This window comes from Corvus cornix, chromosome 14, assembly GCF_000738735.6.
Source record: "Corvus cornix cornix isolate S_Up_H32 chromosome 14, ASM73873v5, whole genome shotgun sequence".
Taxonomy (NCBI): Eukaryota; Metazoa; Chordata; class Aves; order Passeriformes; family Corvidae; genus Corvus; species Corvus cornix.
Window position 1 is genome coordinate 9967446 of NC_046344.1, and position 21630 is coordinate 9989075.

Sequence of the window (21630 nt, forward strand, 5' to 3'; positions counted from 1 at the left end):
AAGTAGCTATTTAAAGCATCTCTCCGCTGCATGTACCCTCTGGGTTTCACAAACACACAAGTTCTTAGTGCTGCCTTTCCATGTCCAAACATTTCTAGGGCCACCCTCACTTATCCCAATCCATTGCTTTCCTGATGCATACAACACCTTCTGGTTTTTTCACCCTCAGCTGCAACAATTATCAGTTGTCATGTTGAAAGATTACTGTGGGAGCAGAAGCAGCATGAGCATGACACGTATCTTTGACCAAAGCCTTGCTATCGCGCACGTAACAACTGGTTTAATCACTTTGTGGTAGCCTCAGCTTTAGCTTTTCAAGCCAACCCTGAGACACATCATAGGAGCAAACTCGGGCACCGAGGTCAAACCACCCCCCCTCAGACACTGCCAACAGTTCACAATCACAAAACAGGTGTGACTGTACCTGAAAACTCCCCATCGATGGCCAGGAAGTCCGACTCTTCAATGGCTTCATACACTTTGTTTAGGTTATCCTTAAAATCTGCAGGTAAAGGGGTAAAACACACTTGAGACTACAATCGACATCGTCCGGCAGCCCGGCGCCCCTCGGGCGGGCAGGGGCGGCCAGCGCCGGCCGGACACGGCGGGGCAGGGGCCTTCCCGCCGCCCGCTCAGCCTCGGGGCCGCGCCTCCCCGCTCAGGGCTGCGCCTCACGGGTTGGGGGGAGGGGGGGAATGGGGACCCCTTCGCCATGAAGGAGAGGCTGAGGCCGGAGCGGCCACCTGCCCAGGGCAAGGAAGCCGGTACGCCGGAACACCGGGACAGCTATGCGCCAGCGGCGCAGAGCCGAGTGGTCACTCACTGCTCCTGATCACCTCCATCCCGCGCCCCCGCCCGCCGGAGCTCGGCCCGGCACCGCCCGCCGCCGCCGCCGCCGAGCGCTTCCGGGACCGCCCCGCGCGCCGCACGTGAGCGCGCACGTGAGCCCGGGCCGCCGCCATTTCCTACCGGGGCGGAGCCCTCAGGGCCGCACCGCCCTGGCCGGCTGCGGGCCCGGCGCCGCCAGCTTTGAACGGTGCCCTCGGCCGGAGGCAGTGTGCTCTGAGCGGGACCGGAGTGGCTGCAGCCCGGGGGGAAGTCTTACACCAGCCGCAGTTCCGTGGGGTGTAGTGAAATGTCATAGATGTGGCCTCGCTCTCAGAGCCAGAAATGCGTAACTAGCACCAACAAGGAAGAGATAGGAATCTGCCTAGGAGACACCAGGAGGATGGTGGAGAACTGCTCGGGACGATGCCTTAATGATTGTAAGTCCAGGGGAACTGGAAATCTTGGCTTACTGCAGAAGAAGCGTCTTCCTATTACAAGCGGCAGTTTGACACCTCTTTGTGGAAGAGCAGAGCTCAGCACCCAGCAGGATGTCCCCGCAGCAGCGCTGTGGGAGGAAGACCTGCCCCAGAGAGAAGGTGCAGCACAAGGGCAGAGGGCAGGAGCTATGGGCACGGGGGGCACAAAAGTTCAGTGTGTGTGCTGCAGGGCTGGAGTTCACACGGCTCATGAAGCATCTTTTCCAGAATTCCAGCAGAATGAAAACAAATGAAAAATTCCCCACAAATTGGGGGGGGTAATTTCTGTATACAGAGAAAGATAAATAATTGTGCAGGCATTAGTGGAGGGAGCTTTTAAAGTTTCTTCAGTATCAAGATTTGCCTTTTCAGTATAGCTATTTATTCAACAGACATTCCCAGCAAATCATCTAATATGGTTAAATGGTTCACAATAAGATGTTAGTTAAAATTGCAGAGATGTTTTTATTTTGCAGTAAATTGGCTGAAGCCTAAAATTTTCATGTTACTCCTCAGGTTTTTAATATGCATTTCTGCAGTTTCTAGTTAAAGTGCTCATAGCACTTTAAAGTTTTATTTTATATTTATTTTTAAAAGCTGTTCTAGAAGCCTGACATTTTCCCCCAAGTAGCTGACAAATCTGGGAACTCTTTGCTTCCTTCACCTACAAAAGAAACTGCACATCAAACACTAAGATACTGTAATAAAGTACTTCAATAGGAATTGAAGTACTATGTCTTACAGATTAAACATTTGTTACTTCAACATGTATGTATTGTTAAATAAGCAGAAGGAACATCAAAAAAGTGGGAGAGGGCAATACAGGCAGTTAGTTTGAGACTCCATAGCTCTTTTAGATGTCAGAAGTTTTATAAACTAGAACAGAAATGCCATGTTTTCACATCATTCAAGTCTGCTGCACAGACTATCAAACATTTGTATGTTCCGTTACTTTACTAAACATTGAATGTGAAGCTAAGTGAAAACACACACAAAAAAGTAGTAAAAAACTATAATCTAGAACAAGGCCTGAGTATTCTGGGCTGCATTTTCACCTTGTGTACCAAGGTAGATCTAGATGAACTCCCTCAGATCTAGAAGAGGTTGAATTCTTTCATGCTAGGGTAGCTAAACGATTTGCTGATTGGTTCTGTGGAAAAAAATTGGCTAATACAGGAGAGAAAACAATGAGAGCCTACTATTTTATTTTTTGAAATAGGCTGGAATAATTAACTGAAATGTCATTTGAACTGGACTTGTAGCTTGCATCAAACTGGAACAAAATCTTCAAGAAAATGTCACTGTGTTGAACAGTGAAAAAGTACATCTCAGAGGTACTTCAAAAATTCACAGAATCACAAAATCGATTAGGTTGGAAAAATCCTCTGAGATCATTGAGTCCCACCTGTGACCAAACACCACCATATCACCCAGACCGTGGCACTCAGTGCTACGTCCAGTCCTTAAACACCTCCGGGGATAGTGACTCCACCACCTCCCTGTGCCGCCCATTCCAATCTCTAATCACCCTTTCCTAATGTCCAACCTAAACCTGCCCTGGTGCAGGTTAAGACTATGTCTTCTGGTTCTGGCACTTGTACCCTGGGAGAAGAGGCCCATCCCGACCTGGCTACAACCTCCTGTCAGGGTGTTGTAGAGAGTGAAACATTTTTTTTTGACTAGTCAAAAAGAATTTCAGTATGGGAACAGAGACTGATACAAGTATTGTGAATGTGTGGAGAGATAGACTCCTATGTGGTAAAAATAGTTTCTGTGCAGGATGCGTTAGCACTGCAATCAAACTAGCACCTGAAAGTCTCATTTACTTCTGAGAATACACCTCGAATCTTTATTGTAAAATCAGCCTTGAAGAGTTTCTGCGAAGGAAGGCTACCTGGGTACGTAGTGCACAGTAAGCAAACGTACCTCAGTTCTCACGAATATGGAAGTGCGTGTATTCCCAGAAACGGGAGTGTAGCAGTGCTCGTGTCTGGTGATTTTAAACGCTTGAAATAAAAAAGATGAGCGGCCATGGTGTCGCCCAGCGGCTGCGGCGACGGAGGAGCCGCAGTGCCGCCGTGCTCGCGGGGCGGGGCGGAAGCGGCAGGGCGGGCCTGGCCCGGTCTCTACTCAGCCCGTGGCTGCAGCCGGGCCGTGCGGGGCCCGAGCCTCCTGCTGTATCGGGCTGGGGCCGCCCCCGCGCCGGCCCGGCCCGACCCTGCACTGCCTTGCCCGGGCAGGAAAGGCCGCGGGCCCGCGCCGGCCGTGCCGCGACTCAGGAAGCAGCGCGGAGGGCAGGAAGCTGAAGCTGGGAAGAGACTGGAGAGGAGCTAGGAATTATTCTGCTGCTGGCTCTTACTTGGCGCAGACTGAGCGGTGAAATATTTTTCCTGTATTTTCCACAGAAGTCCTGTGCCTCTGTCTTTCAGGAAAACTAGAAGAATGTTTTTAGGTGCAAAATCATGTTTTTATTTCTCCATTTATAAGTGCTGTTTCAGGTTTGTGTTTTAGAAAGCCAGCAGCCTGTGCTTTGCCAGGGAAATGCAGGTTTGTAAATCTGAGGATTTTAGTTTCACTGTTGAACTATTGGTTTCTGTTCTTGAGGTTTTTTCTTAATTTTTATTCTTTACCTGCTTGCATGCTTGCCTCTTTGTGCTTGATCTGGATGGCAAGTTGGTAAGTTAAGTAGTGAGCAGGAGCCACATGGTGGAGAGTGTAATCATATTTTGGTTTGCTAGTGCCTGAGGAGAAAACTGTCTAGTTCTTGGTATCTTCTAACATATCATGAGTGATGAGTGAATGATCTGGATCAGTGTTTTTATTAAGAAACTATATACTGTTGTGTAAGAGAATGGAGTAGGAACATCAAGCAAATAGGTTTAAATTTTTGGTAAGCTTAGAACCATCTTAAACTCCTCTTATCTGTGCATTTTCTGTAATACTAACAAAATAACTACAAGTAAAGTTAATGTGGAATTCAGACCTTTGAGAAGGTGTGCAGATCAATCCTTTATGATTCTGAAGCATATGACTTGGTTGGTCAAACTTTTCTCTTTTTTTTAACGTTGCCCAGCAATGTCTAGCATTGACCTTTGTTAGTAATGTTTTATTCCATATGCTTGGAAAGAAGAGGGATGAAGTAAATTAGATCATTACATTATATTGGTATTTTATCTTTGTATCCTCTGATGGTATTTTCTAATAATATTTCCTTTGACTGGTGTATTTTGCTAAAACCTTGATTAAAGCTACTGTCAAAAGTCATGTGAATCATAGTGAGTTATTTTGTTTCACTTTCATGTATTTTGTAACATGGGAGAAGAAAGTACCAGGAGATTGACCCCAGCTATTTACATCTAGAATCTGGTTTTGATTGTAGTTAGCAGTGAATGTGTTGTTGAAAAAGTAGATCATGCTTCATTTTGGGGGGGGCTGAGTTACTTAAAAAGTTTAAAACCATCCGAGTGACAAAAGCGGTGCAATGATAAACCACACTGCTTACAATTCTAAACTTCTGTAATAGCTTTTTTCTTGTTGCTTTACAGAAGTAATGCCTTACCTGGTTTGAAGATCTAAGAGAGCTTTCTGTTTGTGTAAGGCATAAAAGAGAATGGAAGAAGATGAGAGTTTACGAGGGGAAACAGAGAGGGCAAAAGTTGAGCCATGTGCTACTCCTGGCCCCGGTCGGCAGATATCAGTCAGTGAGTTCCTGTGCCACTGCTGCTACGACATTCTGGTCAATCCCACCACCCTGAACTGTGGGCACAGCTTCTGTAGGCATTGCTTGGCCTTGTGGTGGGTATCGTCCAAGAAGAATGAATGCCCTGAATGCAGAGAAAAATGGGAAGGATTCCCCAAAGTCAACATCCTCCTCAGGTGAGTGAACTGTTTTGTGAATGCCATTTTTGTGTAAATGAAACCACGGAAATTAGCTGTCTGGTTTCTTGAGCTTGCTGCAGATTTTCTTAGTTTATTGGTAATCTGAACTGTCGCAAAAATTTAAATCCCAAAAGCTTTCAGCTTCTGCACTTGTAATGAATTATTCAAGTACATGGAATTAAGGGGTGGGTTGGTTGGTTTTGTTTTGAGGGAGGAGGTTTGTTTGGGGGGAGGGCTTTCCCCCCCTTCTAAATGTTTTGGGAGATGGAGAGGCAGGATCCTGAACCTTCTAATATAGCTGGTTGTTTTCTAATAATTCTAAGTTAGATTGATCTTGGATAATTGTGTAGTTATTTCTGTAATAGGTACTATTTATTGGAAGAAATGTGATCATATTGCAGAACAAAGCTAGAAACATCTCTTTGCCGTCTTGAATTACCCACAAGTTGTTTTGTTAATAACACTTTATTTGGGGTTAATAATATTTTAATAAATAGATGGTAGGATTGATGGTAGTCTTTTATGTTGTCTTTTGCTTAGCACTTTTCAATAATTGAGGCTTGCCAGTAGCACACAGAATTCTAATTTTATTTAAGAAATGACTTGGGAGTTATGTGGTATTTTAGCTTTAGAAGCTAAGGAAAATGTTGTTTGGCTGTGACTGATATAATTTTAAGTTTACTAAGATTTAATAACTAATTTTTTCTTGCTTTCAAAGATGATAATCTTCAGTAGAGACTGGAAAACACAAATCCAAAAATTAGTCCCTTTTCTGAATATTAGGCCTCAACGGTTACAGTATAATGACAAATATTTTTCCTATTAGGGATGTTATTGAAAAGCTATTTTCTGATGCCATTGAACAAAGAAAAGAAGATATTCAACAAAACAGTGATGTAGCACACAGCTTAGCAACTTTCCAAAAATATGGGAGTGACCAGATGCTGACAGTTCCAAACACAAGAAGAATTAATCCTCGAGGAGGAGGGTTTTTCTCAGGCGTTCTGACAGCTTTAACTTGTGTAGCAGTAAGTTTCATCTGATTGGTTTTCCCTATTTGCTTAATTAAGCATGCAGTCAAATATTCTTAAATTACATGCACAGAAAAAAGATTGTCAGGACAGAAGAGACTCCAGCTCGGCAGAGTAAGTAAAGTGGCCTTCAGAGCTGTCTGTCAGGAGCTACAACTGCAGTGTACAGCAAATGGAAGTCAGTGGATAAAACTTCAAGATACTTTCTTATGAATAGTCTCCATGAAAAGGAAGATTCTACATGTCTGTAGAACACACGTTACTGTGTGTTTATTTATATCATTAATGTATTTGCTTTGCAGGTAAAGGATCTTTGTTTATTTATCTCTGTAATCTACCTGTAGGTAGTTCTACTTGGCTATCACTGGAGTAGCAGAGAATTTGAAGATGATCTTCTTGTCCACAAGCCTGTTGCTAAGTGGACTGCTGAGGAAGTGATACTCTGGTTAGAGCAGCTGGGCCCATGGGCTTCACATTACAAAGAAAGATTTTTACTGGAGAAAGTAAATGGAAGGTGAGAGGCCTGATGGTCAAGGACAACTATCATGTGATTGGACTACTGATAGATTCATTAGGGATGGCTTGTTGTGAAATGACCATACTTTGTTACATAGATTGTGGGAATATTCTGTAGATGTATCAGAATAAATTTCAGAAGACGTTTTACCAATTGCCATTGAAAACTTTTAGTAGTAGATACTTACCAAGCTACCTGACAATTTTTGAAGAACTTTTTAAAACACTGACGATGCAGACTGAAGTGATACTGAGAGTAAAATTCTACTGATGTATTATTATCCACCCCTTCCACTTTTCCTTTCTTATGGAAACATGCACGTGCTATATGCATATGTATTCCACCCAAGAGCCATGCTGAAAGAGCAGGCAAGAGGAAGCTGGAAAAGAAGGAAATTTAAAACCCAGGCTCTGAGATGCAGTTGGTGTAGAACTCTTGATATTGGAATGTAATGATGATCTTTTAAAGTCCCTGCCAACCCAAAGTATTCTATGATTCTTTCACCCAAAAGGTGCTACTTTGTATCAGTAGCTTAATGTTTCAGTATGCGGTTGTGTATTTGTTAGTCCTATCTTTTTTTGGTGAATAGGCACTGTTTACCTTCTGAATTCTTCTGCTTTTGTAGACTCCTCCTAACACTGACTGAGGAGGATTTCACCAAAGAGCCTTACAGTATAGAGAACAGTAACCATAGGAGAGCTATTATGGCAGAACTGGAATGTGTGAAAACTTTAGGTGTTAAACCACCACAGAACCTTTGGGAATATAAGGTAAATTTTATATAAGTGTGTCATGTCATGTATATTGATTATTTCAAAAATAATATCTTTAAAACAAGATTCTCTTAAAGCCAGGAGGAGTGTTAAGGTAGTGGAATTACCTGTGTAAAAACTACTCAGTTTAATGAACTGTTGTTTTGAAAAACAATCCTTTGAAAAATGATTGTCAGAAAATCTAAGAACTCGCATGTCCCTTTCATTTTATTTTTTCACTGATTGAAACTTGATAATTTGATACCTTTATAGGCCGTAAACCCAGGAAAATCACTCTTTCTTCTGTATGCAATGAAGAGTTCTCCAAGACTCAGTATGTTATACCTATATTTGTTTGATTATGCAGAAGCTTTCCTACCTTTCATCCACACAATTTGTCCACTTGAAGACAAGTATGAAGATACTGTCACAAAACTGCTAGTAAGTATTCAGAACATTAAATATGCTACTTGCGTTAGTTATAAGCATTTCAAGACTAGCAGCATAAAAACACGTGATGTAATTATTCATCATTTCATCTATTTACACTACAACTTTAAAAACAAAAACCCTACAGAGTAAGTGCTTCCTTGATTTTATTGTATGCAATCACCAATGTTGGAACCATTACCTTTAATAGGATTGATTCAAGGCTTTTAGACTTCAAATGTGTGAGACTGATTCTTCTGAAGTTCACATGACTACAGAAAGGCTCTTCACTCAAATTACCTGTATTTTAACAAATGGCATTATTGGGTCTGGCTGGCTGTGATGTTCTAATCTAGTGGAAATTACTGCATTACAGTATTACCTACTAGCAAGTATAATAAAGATAAATTACTGCTTTCAGTGTACAAAACCCCTAGCTTTTCAATGGAAGACTAGTGGAAATAAGCCAGTATTAAGTTTGTTTAATAGAAAATTGATTAACAGTCTTTTTATCCTAATTTACAGGACCTTAAAGATCCTTCTTGGAGGCAATGGAGAGAATTCATTGTAAAGTATTTATTTTTGCCATACCAGCTGATAGCTGAATTTGCTTGGGATTGGCTAGATGTGCACTACTGGACATCAAGATTTATAATTGTAAATGCCATGTTGCTCTCTGTTTTGGAATTATTGTCCTTTTGGAGGCTCTGGTCAAGAAGAGAATTAAAGTAAGTCTTACTGAGCTTGTGGAAGAGGGTAGGAAGTACATGGCCTTATAAACAGTCTTACAATTTCACAGTTGCTCACTGAAGTGAGTGTCTAACCTGAGCTCTGAGGTTAATAACAACATGTGAATCTGAATTACCACATGTGCTACTGCTTGCTCTTGAGTACCTTTATTTCTGTGAATGCTTCCAGGGGTTTCTTACAGGTGGTTTTACTGATCCGATGTAGCAAATGCGGAAACAGTAACAGGCATGTTCTTAACCACTGGGAGATATTAACCCTTACCTTGAGAACTGCTTCTTATGGTGTCTGGTATTAGCTGTCAGCTCAGAACGAAATGCATCAGAATTTAGTCATGATACAGTGTAGTTATTACAGGATGAGTCCTCAGAATCCTAAGTAAGTTTAGTTATACTGATACTAGTTCTGATAATTTATCAGAATTTCTGTTTTCTGTTCTACCTCAGTCTTAATTCAAGCATATTAATATTCATAGTTGGTGGGACCTTTTATTTCCAGTTTTTCAAATTGTATGGGAGAAATTCTTGTTTTGGTGTTTAGTGGATTTTGCCTTTGCCAGCCGATAGAGGGCAGAACGTGCCCAGAACAGCACAGGAGACATGGGACAACCTGAGGAAGAGCTGGGATGTGGCACTGGAACCTGCTGGGCACTGGGGTCTAAGTGCACTGACTCAGTGCTTCCCCTTTAAATCTGGTGCTACTGGGTTTTAAGAAAGCTTTTCCTGAAGTGCAAAATGATGGTTTTTACAGGTACCCGAGTAAGGGCTAAGTAATTTAAAGCTGCAGCACCTACTAGCTGTTCTTAGAACTGGGTGAAACAAACCAGAAAGTTCCTCTAAGCCTTTCCTTTTCCTTTTTCACAGGACTATTCCTCACAGAATGTGGAGACATTTCTGGAAAGTCTCAACCCAGGGACTTTTTGTTGCCATTTTTTGGCCTTTTATTCCTCAGTTTGTCTGCAATTGTTTGTTTTACTGGGCCTTGTATTTTAACCCAGTTATAAACATTGATCTTGTGGTTACAGAGATAAAGCGTCTGGAGACACAAGTGCAGTGATTGGCATTGGAACTTTTGAGTTGTTTAAATTCTAAAAATGGACATTTTTGAATAAACTTTGCTTTTCTTCTTTATGTATGTGGCAGTGAAAATGGTGGATTATGTTAATTTAAACATACAAAAAAGCTTTAAGGTAAGTTACTCTTAAACCAGCTGATTCCAAATTGGAGGATGAAGGAAAAAGGAATTTTCTGTTGAAAAAAAAAATGCGCATTCGTGTATAGCCATGTAAAACTCATACAGTCATCTCACCCTATTTTTGGTCAGATAAATTTCTGTATTCTGTCCTGAGCATTCTGTGTATTTTCAAGCCTGCCTTAAAATCACTGTCTTCTGCACTGCTTCACGATTTCTTTTTTTTTTCTTTTCAAACCTAGCATTTCATACTTAGCAATGTGTTCCTCAACTTAAGTTTGCCAAAGGAATGTCCTTCCTGGATAAGCTTGATGTTGAAAGTACTTCATTTATTTCAGTCTTCTTTACATGTAAAGTTGTAACTACCTTATACACAGTCTCACAGTAGAGTTTGTTCCAAAATTCCTGTAGTTGAAGGCAAAGACTACTTGAATTTTCTTGTGTCTTGGAAAATATGGTGATTACCATGGAAAATTTTTTATTCAGATCAGTTAGACTTCATCAATAGCTCCTATCATTCTCTCTTCTTGAATTCTGTTGCTAATTCATAAATTCAGGGTTATCTCTTAAAAAGGATTATTTTGGAAAAGTGACCTGACACTGTAATTACTTATGGCAATATAATGTGTGTATCTATGTCTGTGAGCAAATATTGACTGGAAAGTTAGTTTGTGTAAGCAGGATTGACATTTGTTAATGTATGTTCTTTTGACTGAAGCAAAAGGTAAGATTTTTTTGAGAGCTTTGTCCCCTTGCATTCTGCATTGGTTTGTTGTTTTGTTTATTTCACTTGTGTCAGTAATATGAACTAAATTTCCATATGAATATTTTTCATGATTAAAGATCTCTTTTGAAATCTTCACTATTCCTATAGAGGTGGGTTATTTTGTTTGGGTTTTGATTTTTTTTTTTATTTTTAAATATTGAAGTACATGTTATTAGCTCTGACTTGTGCAAACCTGTTCTCTAGCCTGCATCTTTGAGTAAGTTGAGATGGGTGAAAATAGACATAAAACACTCCTGGCTCTATAACTGTTAAAGTTAGCAATTACAAAAAAGTGTATTATTCAGCAATGCAGGGTATTGATTTCTCTTTCCAAAAGGTTAAAAACGTCCATGAAGTGACCCTAGCTAAAACCATCTTTACATCTTGATGAGGTATGTACACTTCTGAACTTCATAAACTCTTGCTGTGTAGGATCAAGCACATGTGGGAAAGCTGGCTGGTCCTAACGACTTCTACATTTTTTCATGTTTCTGTTTTGGTGATGGTTTGCATTTGCATTTTTAAATCTGGCTTTTAAGTTCTAAGGGTAGAACTCCTCCCTGTGCTTACAGGAAATTCTGGATGTACATAGAGTAAGGAGCTTGAGCCATAACAAATAAGCAGCTGTTTAGAAAACTCTATTTAAAAAGTAAATGCTAGAAAAAAAGAATTATATTAGGCTTTCTTTAATGCAGGTAGGATTACTTAAGGTGAATGAGATTCAACAGTTAAATTAGGCTTTATAAGTGTTTAGTGTAGATGAGAGGGCTCTTTGTGCTGACACTGTCACTTCATGCACTTTATCCAGTCAGTTCGACGTTAACAAATGCTAAGATACGCGTTAGTGGAGAAGTTTGGTTTGTATCTTACAGCCACTGGAGGGGGGATAAAAAGTTCACAGTGAATGATATTATGAATCTGAAACATCTGTGAATCTGAATATAAACAAAAATTAATATTGTCGGTTACTCCTTAAGCTGATAAACTCACATTTCTGTTTAGTCAATAAAAATGCATGGGAGAAGGTAAATAAGAGGAAAAATGTTTACTTCTGCCATTCTGGAGGTGGAGAGACTGAGGTGGCATGAAGGAGTACCAAGAAAGGGGAAAATCATTTGTTGTCATTACTGTGACCAAAAAAAAAGTCATTTTAGATTTAAATATATACAGAGTTACATATCTAATACCTACACAAAGGCTGAATCTCACCACACATAAAGTCTGGCCACAAAAGGTATTTTCTATGGTAGGGAGCTTTAGAAAAACATTTGGCAGCTTCACGGTCACATTCACATGCCATTTTTTGACATTTATCTTCTAGTGAGTCTGAAAGAAAACACAATAAGTTTGATATTAGTCTGAAGAAATTAAAAATACCAAATGGAATACCAAGAATTGCTCCCTCACGTTCCATATTTGGCCAACTATGCCTCTTCGATTTCAAGTGCAATAGGAACTGTACTGAACTTTGATAAGACTGAGAACCTGTGGATCAGTCAGTAATCACCAAACTTGGCAGGTGAAAATACAACAGCCAGATAAAAACTTAAATACTCCTCTTCCAGTTTTTTAATAAAGGAACTCTGATAACTGATCCCTCTTTAGAAAGTGGTATGTGACCATCCCTGCCTTCCCTCTTGCTCTAGTGAAACTTGACTTTGGGAAGATACTTCCTCCATTCACATACCCTTTATAATCTACTATAGGATATAGCATTAAAAATAATATATGGGATTTATACATGGCATGCAAAGATGCTCCATGTCCAGCCTAAATTGTCCACCTTTATTAATTTGTGCACTAAGAAGTTAGGTAAAGTGTGTTTGTGTGATAAAATCCATGTCTTGTCATGTTTGTTTTATAATTGTCACGTTGTAACTCAACAGATTTCTTGGCATGAGCCTTTCTTCTTGGCATGAACATTTTCTTCTACAGCAATGTATTTTGGCTTCAGTGTGCCAACCCAGAAGTGTGTGGTTTTTTCTCTCTGTAACTGTAAACTGAAGAATCCTTGATTACATTTTGTCTTAGTGTTTGCCATTTTAAAAGCTTAGCCAAAACTCTGCTTGAGATTTGTCCAGGAGCAGAACAAGTGTTCAGTTTTGTGAATGAACTCAAATTCTGCCATGAAATGGAAGTGTTCTTAAAGTATGTATATGTTTATGCTGCAACTAGCTGCCCTAAGACCTACTCAATAGCATAAGTAGCATGAACAACATGATAGGATAAAAAAATCAAAACATGTTAACTGAGAACTATTCTTCTCCTGGTATTGCTCCAGACTTTATCTTCTCCATGCTGCACTTTGTTTCCTGACAACATGCCTGCTATCTTGGCCGGTATTTTAAATATTGTCAGGAGCAAAATCTTCACAGCCAAGTAAGGGTGGACTGTAATGTGATTAATTAGTGTGAGAGAGAAGATGCTTTGTACATCTGGGGCAGGGGAAGAAATGAGCAAGTAGAGATTCTGAATGACACTTGGGCAAAGTAAAGGTTGAATGTGAAGAAGGAAAGGAGGTATTCCAAAACTTTCATTTGTTTTTGAGACAAATTCTAAATTGAGTTATGAAAGGGGAAGTTTTTGTGTTCTCTGTGAATGGCCAACTGTGTTGCCTTTAAACCATGGTAGTCAGAAACTCAGACTTGTTTTAAACGAGTTTATGTAAGGGTTTTTGCATTTCTGTAGTGCAGATAATAACCAGTTCTCAAGCTCATTTGCATTCTAGGTAGAAGCATAAAATTACATGCAAAGTAACTGACCTAGCACCTGATTTTAAAAACAAAACAAACAAAACCCCAAACAACACACAGACAACAAACTAATATAAAAATTTGACCACAAGAAGAAAAAAGCTCAGCAAATGCTGGGGATTTGTGAGAAGCTACAGTTTCAATCAGTGTTTGAGGTATATGGAAAGCATTTGTTAAAATTTTGGGAGTTGTGAACAAAAAATACAAAAGAAAGCTGCTGTTTTCCAATAACCATTTTTTGGGGTTTTTCTTTCTTTGCAATCTCTTTGTCCTTCCCTTACTTCAGCATGACAAGTATATTTAGGAACAATCAAACAAAATTTATCAGGATGTGGTCAGCAGTCTGTTGCAATTTGTACACTTGTATTATGTAAATATTTTCAAATTAATATTTGTTAATTTAACTTCCAGAAATAAACATACTCATCAAATATTTTATTACCTCATTGTTTGAAACTGTAAACTGTAATTATGAATTCATTCATAAATTGCAGCCATCAGTGCAACTGATCAGGGGTAAATCTGCCAAAAACTTGTCCATTATAAACTTGCAAATGGTATGAAATATTTTCTGCCAAGTAGGGAAAAGATCCTTTTTAAAATGTTAAAATTTTCTTGTCTCCTGTTTGTAGTTGCTCTCCAGCTGGAGACCTGCAGGGAGTAGCATAACATGGGTTCTTCAACAACTGTAAATGCTCAGTAAAAGAAGGAGGGTTTTGGTTGTGTTTTCTGAAAAGGCAAGATGCTTCTAGATCACAGTTTTGTTTGCTTACTCAGTCAGTAGGGGTGGATTAAGAAGAAACAACTGCATTCAGTTGATTGGTTTAGCTGTGCTTTCTGGAGGCACAGTGTATCCTGGCAAAAAAAGTCACAAAAGGAAGGATACTAAACTAAGAGTTTTACAGTTAATTAAGAAAATACCTTTCTAATGAGATAATCAGTAGAAGTAATAAACAAACAAAACAAACAACCCACCCCCAAAACCAACACCAAAAAACTCCCAAGTGCTCACTCACCACACACAGCAGAATTGTCCTCGCATTCCCAGTGGTAACTTTCAGTCTTTGGCTGACAACCTGCTTGTTCTGCCCTACCATAGCAGCAGTCGTGGTGAAAGCAGCACCTGAGAGGAACAGAAATGGTGATTTATGGTCACACAATCTGGGTGGGGTTTATCAGTGGGTTCCTACAGCTGTGAAATAATAAAACAGTCAACATCAGTGCATGTACAAACATTACCTGCTCAGGAACCAAACCAGGGTAATTGTTTATTAGATCACCTGGAAAAAGTTACTGCTTTAAATGTCTGATATACATTGAGCTAGTTGAATCTTCAAAGCGTTCTGTTACATATGTGTATGCCTTCCTCCTAGCCGCTTCTACAAAATAAACTTAGCTCATTATCATTAGAAAATTTGGAAAGTTGCTCAAAATTATTATTTCAAAATTGTTCTTGTCATAATTGGCACAAAGAATTTATAGACTTTCTATGGTGTTGTGGAACTGAACAGTACAGGTAAGAATTAATGACATTTTAATGCTTAAAAAAGGCATTAAAGTATGCTGGTGCAGTGTCTCTGGTGCAGAGTCATCGCAAACCCAGAATACCAAGGGGGGGAGGTAACAAGGACCTGAAATTAGGCAGCTTGTAAGTTTTTGCTGCAAACTAATTACACCCTTTCTTTTTGACTTGGTGGAAGAACAGGGTGTTTCCACAAAGTCTGTCTTCATTCATTCCTTCTTTCCTTCATTCCTTCAGTTTCCTCCTGGTAGCCTAAAACTATCAGATCACAGTAGGCACGTGGTGTTTAGATGGTGTTTAGGTTGCCTGAGGAATTTGTGTCTGCAATAGGAAAAGTTAGTGCTGTGAGCTCTCACTTCGCAATTACCGTTTTTTCCTATGCTTATTAAGTAATTACCTGGTCGTTCCCCACAAATCACTGTGTAAAGATCCTGTGGTACATAACAGTTGAACAACACAGCTCAACAACTCCATTTCATGCATAGAAATTAAAAAAAACCCCAAACCAAACCACACAACAAAACAAAACCAGAACAAAACCCAGAAACTCATCATCTTGTCAGCTAATGTTCAATTATAAATTACATTGATGATAGTCAGTATGCTGAGATATAGTACTAAATGGAAAGGTTTGGTTTTTAGAATTCTTATATTTCAACAGGTTGAATTTTGCATAATTTTTAATGTATTATTTTGAATACTAGTAACATGGAAGATAGTAAAATCAAATGATTTTTCAATTGCCTTTTAAAAAAATTTTTACATAGCTTCAATGTTTGAGGTTTAAAGCTTCTCCAATAAGACTTTAGTTATTTAGCTCTTTGCCAAAAAGCAACAGCAAAGGAACTCTGTTGTACTGTGAATCCTTTATTAAAGCAATGAGAATTTGAATTAAAGGCAAGATCATGTACATCTACAGAAACACAATTTGAGTGCTTCAGAGTTTCTTAGCAATCTGAGGTGTGTTTAAACTGAATTCCCTCTCTGCAACAGGCCTAATTTATATTTTAGTCCTTCTATCTGTCATCCGCATTCAGCACTTAATCACTCATATAAAAGTTACTCTCACCAGTCTACTCTGTCCTTGGGCCATCCTTTTCCTCCCAGGCCACAGTAGCATCCATAGCGTAGGTAGGCAAAAGGAGAGCGGCCTGTGGTGCATCTGATGGCTCCGGCTAATTCCAGAATTCCTCTTCGATTTCTAAAATGGGCTTCCCCAAAAGTGCCTTTATAAACTGTGGAATAAAAACTATTATTGAACTCATCAGCAAATATGAAATAGTTGGGATTGTTTGGGTTTTTTTAAGCATTGATAAAAAATGACAGTACTTGAAAATACTCCAGTTTTATTTTTGACACTTTGGGGCCACACTGCTTGACCCCAGTCCCTTTTTCTCCAGTCCATAGTGAGCAGAACACTGAACACTGAGAACAGCTGCAGTGGTTTCCTCCCGTGGAGGCAGTATATGATGGCAGATTCCAGTCATTTCCAGTCCTCAAACTGGCGAGGGCCAGCATGTGTTCTGTGGCCCAGGCCCAGCCATCTGCTAAGTTTAGCTGCCCCAGGGTTGCAGTATTTTCTCTTTAACGTAACGTGCAATTTTGCCCATGTTATTTTGTAGAATGTAGTGCTTTACATTGGAACAAATAGGTCCTTTATGATAGGGTTTTGGTTTTCCTCAGTTTTAGACAAAGCAGCCAAATAATTGGAGGGGATGATGTGGTGGATGTGGTGGATGTAAGGCAGGGAAATGCGTGGGTGCTTGGAGTAATTTCCAGGGAAATTAGAAAGGTGGTGTTTGGTTATCTTTTTGTTTACTTTTGTTTGGGATTGTTGTTTTTTAAGTGATTCTCACTTGTTATTTCTCCAGAACAAAGATTTCTTTAGGAACTATATTTTAACTATCTCATGTCAGTACTAAAGGAAGAGGTCCTAAGCAGCAGAAAACTGTTGAGACTCTGGGTGACACTTTTACAGGTTCATGTCATCCTGACAGATTGAACTAAAACACTGAAGAACCCCAATGAGAATGGGCAGCCTCTCCTTGCAGTGCAGGCTCCAAGCTATTCACAGCAAATTTTAAGAAGCTGAATGACTACAAAACAAATTAGTTTTACAAGGTTTCTGGTTAGAATTTCTTATTAATTACACAAATTTCCCGTTTTTGGTAAGAGGAGAACAGTTTATAAACCTAAACTCCCAGTACTGGTTACGGGTTGCAAAAGACATTAAGATTTAATAACTGATAACACCTGTGAGGGAGACAGCAGAAAAAAATAGTTAGTCTTTGTTGTTGAAGGCTTTGATAGTTATTTTCCTACAAAATAACTATATGATGATGCAATTTTTATGTAATCTGTATAATCACATAATCTATTATAATAGCATAATAGAGTAATCTTTTTTAATAGATTATATTATAATAGATTATATGATTAACTGTAATCAGTTAATGGAAAATCTGTCAGAAAAAATACTGGTCCCAGCACAGCTGAGTAACTTGAAACGTGTGGGATGCTGGTGACCTCCAGCACTTGTAATTTCATGAAACAATGGAATTTAAGCACCTCATGAAATCACCTCACTAAGAAATTCAATTGATTTGTGTGTGAGAATGGTAAAAAAACACTTCAGGAAGAATTCTGAGGCAGCATTTAGTATTTTCCTGACTGATGACCACTTCCAGATCTTTTCCCTCCTGCTTTTTGGGCATGTGATCTAGGGACAGAAGTGTTGAAACAAGGGTGCTTAAACTTGCACATGCAGCTTTGGCCATTGATTAAAAGCAATCATATCATGAGGAATTAAGATTGTAGTTGATTGCAGTTTCATCTCAAAACTGAGTTTGCACTAAACCTCCTTGCTAAGATAGTGAATAGTATTTGTTGTGCTTGGCTCCTGTTCCAGAATATTGCCTGTATGTTTAGTGTGAAATTTTGGTTCTGGGTAGCAGAAGCATCCATTTGGTTATAAACAAATTAGTTTTATGATAGCATTGAAAGTGTTATGTTATTTGTCAGTACAGGGTCAGTAAATTCTGAGCTGAAAAAAACCCTGCAATAAGGCTGCAGCATTAGAAATGGCAACTGGTTATACTCTTCAATGTTTAGTAATGGTTACTCTTGTACTCAGCCAGTAATGTCTGGAGGAACCATGGTTAATGGCAAATCTGGGTTTGCTCTGCATGACCTTGGGGATTCTGAAAAAGTGAAGAATTTTTACATTGTGTCTCAGTTTCTGGCAACTGGGGAAGGGCAACTGGGTGTAGGAGAGATACAAGTCAGGAAGAAGAAAATAAGAATTTCAAAGTCATATTCCTGGTTTCATCAGAGCGTTTTTTGCTAACTTTGGACAATTCCTAGTCCCTTGATTTAAATCCATGACAAGTAGAAGTGATGAAATGTCTGGTAGCTGAGGAGTTCAAGTATAATATGCCATGTATCTTAAAAAAAGGACATAAACTTTCTGTCCTTGTAATTTATTTGTGTTACAGTATCTGGACATCCAGTAAAACAGCACGGTATTGTACCATAGATACTCTGAATAGGATACTCTGTCACAACAGCTTTATGACCTGAGTTGTTAAAAGCATTGAGATATCATCTGAGAATGCATAGAACTATGGAAACAATCAGAGTATCAATATGTTGATGATGATGATAGCATTGGTGTGTTTGTAATATAACAAAATCTCCAAAGATTTTTATCAGAACTGTTGTGGAATACAATTAGAGACTGAAGTGACGTTCTGCCTATTTCCAAATGTTTTATGATTAAGTTTTTGTAATCTTCTGTGTGGTTGTTTTTCTTTTTATGAAGACTTTGTGAACAAGAGGTTTGATTATGTGTTTCTGAAAGAGCAGTGTTGTCTAGTCTGTTTTTTGGTTTTTGTCATGCAGATTGTGTGCAGCTCTGTCAAACACAACGTTGTAGGTGGGGAAAAAGGGAGTGAGCAAGATTGCATTTATTTTGATTTCATTGCTTTATGAAGTATTTTAAAAATCTACTCCCTTAAATTTCCATATGCAAACAGGGAAAAAAAATTAGAAACACAGTCATTTTTTGTGAAAGGTCTTATTTCCTATAATGTTTTACTCTTTGCAATGGGCTCAATGCAAAGATAATGATTATTTTTCCAGATACATTTTTATTGAAATGTACAACTTTGCATAATTATGGCACCTAACTACATTATTAGCATCTAATACAGTGTATGCTGTTTCATGGGTTTAAAAAGAATTTCTAAGCCATTCTTTCAAAGACTGAGGGTACAGAAACATTTTTTGATGTTAAATATATGTAAAATTTCCTATAGGGATATCTCTATGCAGTCATAGTACTCCAGTAGTTCAGAACTTGAAACTTGGGAATAAGCAGACTTTCTGATGCATCTCCAAGATCTTGCAAAAAAGAACTGTATGCCTTACAGAAACCTCTCCGTTTTTACTTAGACTTTTACCTCTTGTTTCATAAGCCATCAGGAATGGCGTTTTTCACCTCATTTTATTGCCCAGACAACTTACGTGCTATCTCCACAAACTCTGGTGATGTGTACATTTTTTGAAAGGTTAAATTTGCCTGTTTTGATACTTTGGACCAATTGAGAAACAGGTAAATTGCATTTCCCGTGCTCCTCACTGCCCACGGAGTGGGTGACTGAGATGCCTGACTCAGAGCTATCGGAGCGCAGCCAGGCTCTCTGTAATGAGCACTCTAAGCTGGCAGAAGCAGTGATTTCATTGCTTTCCTTAATGTTTTTGCTGAGGTTTGTGCCATGCAAAGGATGAAGTCTGGAGGGTGATCAAAATGCAGGAGGAATCATAGGGGCAATCTGAGGTCAGGAAGTAGAATTGGGGCAGGGAGCTTGGTGGGGCCCTAAGTCAGCCCCATTATGCAAGCACCTTACCTTGTGGGCTTTAATTACATGACTGCCTTCCCCCAGACCCAGCTCCATTCTGTGCCCAGAATCTGTTCTAGGAATGAATTGAGGCTCTTTTCTTTAGGATCCTGCTATTTGCAAGATTTGGTGTGGTGAATTTGCAAGCTGCGTAGGAATGTATAAAAAAAAAGTGTAAGAAAATCTTTTACTTAAGACAGCTGATTGCTATTCTGGAAGATAGGATTTTATCCTTACAGCTGTCACAAAGGTTCAGCATGAGGTTAATTTAATCACTTTAAAACAGTGCCTATTGATGTTTACTAATAGTAGGCTCCCAGCTGGCTGAATATTCTGGGGTTGGACTACCAAGCTACCACAGTACTCAGTGAGAACCAGGCTTTGAGCAGTTGAAGTTCCACATAATTTTATGTAGTTGTAGGTAAAAGTGGGTTCTTCTTCATGTCACCATGGGAACCTAAAATTAGAGGATGTTTTTTTGTGTCAGCCCACCTACCTATCTGAAAAAGAGGGACAATAATAAAGTTTCAGGTAAATGAGAGTATATTCAGATACTGTACTGATGAATACCGCAGAAAACCTATGAGGAAATGGACTGTGAATTGTTACAAGCGGTCTTTAATACTGCTTAATAAATAGGATGTAGGAGACAAAAAAAATAATTAAATATTTGCCAAGTGAGTAATTGGCTGTGTGAAGGTATGAGGCAGGGGTCCTTTAATTACGTTTTCACATCATAACTTATTCATGAAGACTGACTCATTTTTCAGAATAACCCAGTTAGGGTTTTGTTGGCAATCTCAGTTCTAGCAATTCCTGCTTCTGAAATGCTTACTAACTCAAAGTGCTCCACGACAGCTCACTCCAATACCCGGAGAAGAGTGGGGGTAAAGATACTGGCTTTATAGAAAGATCGTTACTGCATGTGCAAGCTGCAAACTGATTTGAAACACGGAACTTCGTTAGCAGAGTTGTACATTACCGATGAACTTTACAGAAGTGATGTAAGCCCCTCCAGCCCTGCTCCCGTGTGCAGGTGCGGGCTGAGCACCGGCCGGGCTGTCGGTGCAGCTCCAGCGGGGGTTCCTGACGGCGAGTCCCACCCAGCTGCGCCCGAGCGCTGGCCAGCTGTCACAGGGACTGCTCTCCGGCGTGGGCAGACAGGCACTTCCCGTGAGTGTTTCTGCTAACACTCCTTTCTCTACCCCTCTTCCCACCTGCCCCCCGACGCTGCCAAGCCCCATCCGGCCGGGCACGGGCAAGGGAGCGCGTCCAGCAGAGCCCGTGGAGGCGCCGCTGCACGCGGCCGCTTCCCTGGCGGGAAGGACCGTGCGGATGCCGAGCCCCGGCCCGGGGCCCGGCTGTACTCACCGGCCGCCGGCAGCAGCAGCAGCAGCAGGAGCGGGGGCAGCAGCGCCATGGGCAGCGGCGGGCGGGGGTGCGGGTCCCGGCAGCGGCGTCCTGCTCTGCAGCCCGAGTGTGTAGGTGTGAGCCGCGGCAGCGGCGTGCCGGCTATAAAAGGCTGCTTTCTGCCCCGAGCCGGGTCCCCCGGAGCCGGGGCCCGAGTCCAAGCTGTGCTGTCCATCTGGCCAGAAGGGAGGAGCTGCCGCTGGAAGAGCCGGGGAGAGCTGGGACCTGTCACTCGGGCAGCGGAGCGCGGTGCAGGCACAGGGGGTCACACCCCGCAGGTCTCTGATGGGGGCCGCCTCTCCGCTCCTCCAGACCTTCCTGCCCTGGTAGCTATATTTTCTTTTTGAACTACAGCAGTTCCTAGGTAATTTAATCTAGATCTGAAGAGTAAAGCAGGAACTGTGTTGTAAGTTAGTCTAGTGTCTAGTGGT

The 21630-nt window shown here is 40.4% G+C and overlaps 3 protein-coding genes across 11 annotated transcripts in view; 1 reads left to right on the plus strand and 2 right to left on the minus strand.

Annotated features, from left to right (window-relative positions):
- The window catches only part of PARN (poly(A)-specific ribonuclease), a 48727-nt gene extending 47825 nt beyond the window's left edge, over positions 1 to 902 (minus strand). The window contains exons 1-2 of one of the 2 annotated variants that reach the window (XM_039560389.1): positions 824 to 902; positions 425 to 502 (exon numbers count right to left, since the gene is read on the minus strand). In XM_039560389.1, coding sequence (XP_039416323.1) covers positions 425 to 502; positions 824 to 842 — 97 coding nt within the window. In that variant the 5' untranslated portion in view covers positions 843 to 902. The remainder of the gene's footprint in view (positions 1 to 424; positions 503 to 823) is intronic. The other variant, XM_039560390.1, reaches the window with a different exon arrangement.
- A 56-nt stretch (positions 903 to 958) lies between these two features.
- On the plus strand, positions 959 to 10712 carry BFAR (bifunctional apoptosis regulator). 7 transcript variants are annotated; one of them, XM_019281727.3, is made up of 8 exons: positions 959 to 1265; positions 4903 to 5180; positions 6010 to 6211; positions 6559 to 6728; positions 7357 to 7501; positions 7757 to 7924; positions 8438 to 8640; positions 9523 to 10712. In XM_019281727.3, the coding sequence occupies exons 2-8, from the start codon at positions 4915 to 4917 to the stop codon at positions 9713 to 9715; spliced, it is 1347 nt and encodes a 448-aa protein (XP_019137272.2). In that variant the 5' UTR covers positions 959 to 1265; positions 4903 to 4914; the 3' UTR covers positions 9716 to 10712. The 7 variants fall into 7 exon arrangements, with proteins under 7 accessions (XP_019137272.2, XP_010390523.2, XP_010390526.2 ...); XM_010392221.4 differs by having other exon boundaries at positions 960 to 1265; positions 4850 to 5180; XM_010392224.3 differs by lacking the exon at positions 959 to 1265 and adding an exon at positions 1272 to 1424 and having other exon boundaries at positions 4850 to 5180.
- A 925-nt stretch (positions 10713 to 11637) lies between these two features.
- The window catches only part of LOC104684715 (phospholipase A2), a 29635-nt gene continuing 19642 nt past the window's right edge, over positions 11638 to 21630 (minus strand). Inside the window, exons 1-4 of one of the 2 annotated variants that reach the window (XM_010392219.3) lie at positions 21161 to 21599; positions 15961 to 16126; positions 14386 to 14492; positions 11638 to 11942 (exon numbers count right to left, since the gene is read on the minus strand). In XM_010392219.3, coding sequence (XP_010390521.2) covers positions 11797 to 11942; positions 14386 to 14492; positions 15961 to 16126; positions 21161 to 21374 — 633 coding nt within the window. In that variant the 5' untranslated portion in view covers positions 21375 to 21599 and the 3' untranslated portion in view covers positions 11638 to 11796. Of the gene's footprint in view, positions 11943 to 14385; positions 14493 to 15960; positions 16127 to 21160; positions 21600 to 21630 lie in introns of those variants that run through there. The other variant, XM_039560339.1, reaches the window with a different exon arrangement.

Excerpts from the sequence above, each read along its gene's own strand:
- BFAR (XM_019281727.3), top strand. The coding sequence starts at position 4,915 with ATGGAAGAAGATGAGAGTTTACGAGGGGAAACAGAGAGGGCAAAAGTT. Across the intron at positions 7,925-8,437 it reads ATACTGTCACAAAACTGCTA|GACCTTAAAGATCCTTCTTG; the intron begins GTAAGTATTCAG and ends CCTAATTTACAG. Across the intron at positions 8,641-9,522 it reads TGGTCAAGAAGAGAATTAAA|GACTATTCCTCACAGAATGT; the intron begins GTAAGTCTTACT and ends CCTTTTTCACAG.